Source organism: Cariama cristata, unplaced genomic scaffold (assembly GCF_000690535.1).
Source record: "Cariama cristata isolate BGI_N322 unplaced genomic scaffold, ASM69053v1 scaffold4772, whole genome shotgun sequence".
Lineage (NCBI taxonomy): Eukaryota > Metazoa > Chordata > Aves > Cariamiformes > Cariamidae > Cariama > Cariama cristata.
The window spans coordinates 93,340-97,823 of NW_009604303.1; the positions used below are offsets into that span (position 1 = coordinate 93,340).

A 4,484-nucleotide genomic window follows, 5' to 3' on the forward strand; every position below is an offset into this window, starting at 1 on the left:
CACCACTCACCTGGTCCTGGCACTCCGCAGGCACTTCCCCACTTTGCACGGAGTCACCAAACAGTTTCTTCTGGGGGGAACGGTGTGTCAGAAGTCAAAATGTTTTGATGGTTTCTAAATAAAGCATTTCAAATACTCCTATCAGAGTAATATTTCATCCCCAGCCTTTGCTTGATTTTGTTTTAGAGAAGCAAAATCATTCTCTTTTATTTTTTTCCTTTCAAAATGCTCCCAGTACTAGTTTTAGAACAAATATTTTAAAACCTATAAATAAACCTATAATGCAAACAGCTCTGCTTTGGTTTGCCACACTGCTGGGTAGGCTGTCATGAACACGCTCTTACACCCAGTCCATAGTCTGCTGCGGAACCTTCAGGTAATAACAGAGTTAAAAAAAACAACAGAAGTGACGGTATTACTGACTATTGAACAATGCTTTTGAGTATCAAAAATAAGAGACAAAAAGAAGCGGACTTTTCTAGGAAGGAAAATGACATGTCGTTCCAAGGCCACCATCGTAAACATAAATTTGAATGCCAGATCGGAGCCCTGAGGCCAAGATCCGATCCCTGATCACCTTCCTCAGCAGGATGCTTGCAGGGCTTCCTTTGCTTGTAATAACGAAGTCACCAGCATATTTAACTGCAATACTAGAGATGTGATTTCTGACAGAATGTCACTCTCATATTGCTACGTCTTTCACTAGTTCTCTTTTTTCTTCTTTCTGTGCGGGTCAAGACTTTACATTCTTGAAAGTTTTTCTCCCTTTCTCCTGAAGGCAATAGCGAGAAGGAGCAGTTACCATCACAACACTTTTTTCTGGACCTTAGCAGGTGTGAAATATTCTCCTTATAGTCTAGTGTAACCTGTTAAACGTTTTGTGGAGGTTTTTGATAGATCTTCGTATAATCACATTAATGATACATTGTTCCTTTCTCTTTTTTTTCCTCTTTATCCCCCCCCCCCCCCCCCTTTTTCTCATTACAGTTGAAACTATAGAGGAAAAACCAGCAGACTCCTTGCAAGATTTGTACAGAGCCTTGGAGCAGGCCAGCCTGTCTCCTTTAGGAGAACACCGGATTTCCACTAAGCTGGAGTATAAGAAATCTTTTATAAAGAGATGTAGCGACCCAGTAGTCAATGAAAAACTGCACCAGCTGCGAATTCTGAAAAGCACTTTAAAGGTGAGATAAAAGAGGGAGGAAAAATCCTGCCCCAGGGTTGGATCAGACTGTATTGTGTTCGGAGATTAATTGTGCACAGCTGGAGTCCAGGCTGAGCCCGGTGTGCGGAACAAGGGAGATGTGGGGAAACGCCGGTCGCAAAGCAGAGAAAAATGCACCTTAGGAGAGCAGTCGAAGTGAGGGGATCAGTTTTTATTTCTGTGCAGATAAAATCTCGGTCAGCTGCTCCTCCTCTAGCTAGTTTAACAGAATTTGACACCAAATTATCGGAGGAAACCTTAATCCCTTTTTTGTCCCTGAACATTTTCATTTACCAAAACGTATTCACTCTGTAATTGCCGAAGTCTAAAGTTAAGCAAAGCCAGCCTTTTGGGAGGGAGCTGTACCTTTTGCAACACTTGATTATTTTCTGATTGCCGGGCTTGTCCACGAGGAAACTGTGTGTTTGCTTTCTGCATAAGCTGGTAGGGTCATTGTATTTAGTCAGTAGGACTGATCAAATAAATAGATAGCGGTAATGACAGATTTGAAGATTTTTATGGTTATTCTACATGTACCACAGCTCATTTAGCCTCCGTGTCAGCTGCTTTGTTTGTTACAGCAGTTTCAATTCTGTCCTGATAAGAGATTTCAGCAAACAACATGCTGGATTTCCCCAGGGACCCTGTTAACTGTATTAAATTACCACATTTTAAGTCGCTAGATAATTGTACAGTGGATTTTGTAACAGCTTTCATCAAAGAGGGCTTTATCAACATTAATTAATTTAGTTTTCCATCACCTAGAGAAGCATTTAAGCAGTATTATTTTCATGCTGTGGGGCTCCCATCCCGAAAAAAATCTTACGCATGCTTAACTTTCTGCACTGTATCATCTCATTGAAGGCAACTACTAGTAGTATTATCTGGGTATGTGAGTCTTTACAGGATTGGAAGCTGGCCGAAAAAGTCAAGATACACGGGCTTTCCACACGACTTCTACAAGTGTGAGAAACTGAAACTAAATCACAGCACTCAGACATGTCGAGGTGGCAGGAGGTTCACAGTGTATCTGTACTTCTGCACCATGGCAGGATCACTCATACCAAAACTGTGGTTCAGTATCAGCAGCTTGCTGCTATCTGTAATTTTCTTTCCCGTTAGCATTTATTGATACCTGAGCTACATTATGCCAATGGCTTCCTCCAAATGGAATTGCTTTCCCCCAGGGAATTCGAAGAACAGCGCAACCTCTTGACCCAGCAGATGCCCATTTTCTTTTGGACCAACCAAACACAGTTTGTTCATTCTCTGTCCGTGAGCCATATTTTCTAAACCTGTCACCATTCTTGTTTGGACCTTGATTAGTATAAATCATTCTTAATAGTACATGACACCAATAATTGAAAATGCAATGGCAGCAAGTACCAAAGACAGGTAATTGCTGTTTCTTGCATAGAGTGACACGTGCCTGTTTTGCAATGGCATCATGGTAACTCATGACAAGTTTCTAGCTCCGTTATAGCCCAGAGCTCCACCTCTGCCATACTACTGGTAGTGGTATCTACTGGTAGCTACTGCTGTTAGCTAATCAGTTATTCTTTCTTTTCATCAGTGCTTTTGATTTCTCCTGCCTGAATGCAGCCAGTTGTGCTGGCCTGTTGGAGGTGGTGTTCTGAACTCTCCTTGAATTTATCCAAATTAACAGTAGTCTGGGACAGCCCTCCAAACTGCTTCTAGCTCTTGTTGTCCATAGGCTCTCTGTCCCGTCATCTAAGTCCTTAATGAAGGACCCGTCTGCTCTCTTCCCTGGGACACAACACAAAACTGTTCTTCCACCAGTGAGTACGAGCTGCCTGGCCGGCGGTGCAGAGGTGTGGGTGCCAGCCGCAGTCTGCGAGGAGCAGGTTATGGTAGTTCAGGCAGAGATATGGTAACTGGGAGTTCCCATGGTTCAATTTCCACTGGTCATTCTCAGCTTGCACCTCTGTTTCTGAGAATGAGTATTCTGGCAGACAGTGTTAGTTACCTGCTGTTTGCAAAGCATGAAAAATACCTTTCAGCCTACTGCTTGTGGGTGACATCGCTGACCCTTCTGATCCTTTCCCATTAATGTGGGCTGACACAGCTTAATATTTCCCTTTAACATGCTCCCCAGAAAGATTTCACATACTCGTAGTATGGACGTGGAAAATGTGAGTTAGCGATGAGGAGTGTGAAAGCCGTCTGGCAGGGAGGATAGAGGGGAGATTGCTGGTGACCGTACCGTTCCTACGCAGAGGAGGAGTGCTGGAAACCTGCGTGTTAGCTGTGTTTCCAAGGCCTCTCTCTGCTGCATCCAGCCTCCACCGCTTGCAACAGCCACGAGTGGCTACTTGTCTATCTGAGGCTTACTCTGAGCCGTACCAGCTGCTTGGCATCTCTTGATAAACTAATCACTGGCCAGTAATTATGATATAGCCACATCCCCTGCCTCAGTGATGGGTAAGAAGGTACCAGTAGCTGTGTTAGATTTTACCCTTTTCTGTCTTCTCTTTGCCACAGCAGTGGTAGGAGGAGGTTGGAGCCAGCCAGCCCATCGCATGCACTGGATCTTTAATGAAGATGAGTTATTAACGTGGGGCCCTTGCACAAGCCCTTGCAATGTAGCACTCAGATGTCCCCACAACAAGCCTGGTAAAAAAGGTTTAGCTCTGCCGGCGGGCGGGAGGCCATCTGTCTGCATCCCACGCAGCATTTCTTGTGCTGATCAAGAAGAGCAAACAGATGGCACTTCGTCGTGTGAAACCCATCTCGAGAAACACAAGCAGCTGATAGTAAACAGTACAGGGCTTGCTTTTTCTTGAGCTGTTCAAGGGGCAATGGGGCCTGTTTCCAGGGATGCTGGGCAAGGCGAGGGAAGCCCTGGTCCCGCAGGGTGACGCACGGCACCCTGTAGGAAGGGCTCTGTCTGCGAGCAGGCGTACGGCAGCCAGATAGGGCCCTGCTCGCAGGGGCTCCATCGCTTGCGTTTGCTCCCCCTGTTCTCTCCTGCCACCCACGTGGGGGATTTTGCCAGTGACTCGTCACTCACAGACTGACTGTGCTTCTTCCTTTTCTTTCACAGGCCAGGGAAGGAGAAGTAGCCATTATAGATAAAGTTCTGGATAATCAAGCTTTGACGTCTAGAGACTTTCAAGAATGGAAACAAATGTACCTTGAGCTCTTCATGGACATCTATCAAAGCAGCACCCCGAGGGACTCTCTTAATGGCTCCTCTGAGGCTGACGCACTCATAGCCTCCTTAGCGCACACTCACTCGTACATTGAAACGCATGTATAA

The 4,484-nt window shown here is 45.2% G+C and overlaps 1 protein-coding gene across 1 annotated transcript in view; it reads left to right on the forward strand.

Moving 5' to 3' along the window:
• Nucleotides 1-4,484, forward strand: part of CNKSR2 (connector enhancer of kinase suppressor of Ras 2) — a 96,065-nt gene extending 91,581 nt beyond the window's left edge. Inside the window, exons 14-15 of the mRNA XM_009695524.1 lie at nucleotides 988-1,184; nucleotides 4,269-4,484. Of these exons, the coding sequence (XP_009693826.1) occupies nucleotides 988-1,184; nucleotides 4,269-4,484 (413 nt within the window). The remainder of the gene's footprint in view (nucleotides 1-987; nucleotides 1,185-4,268) is intronic.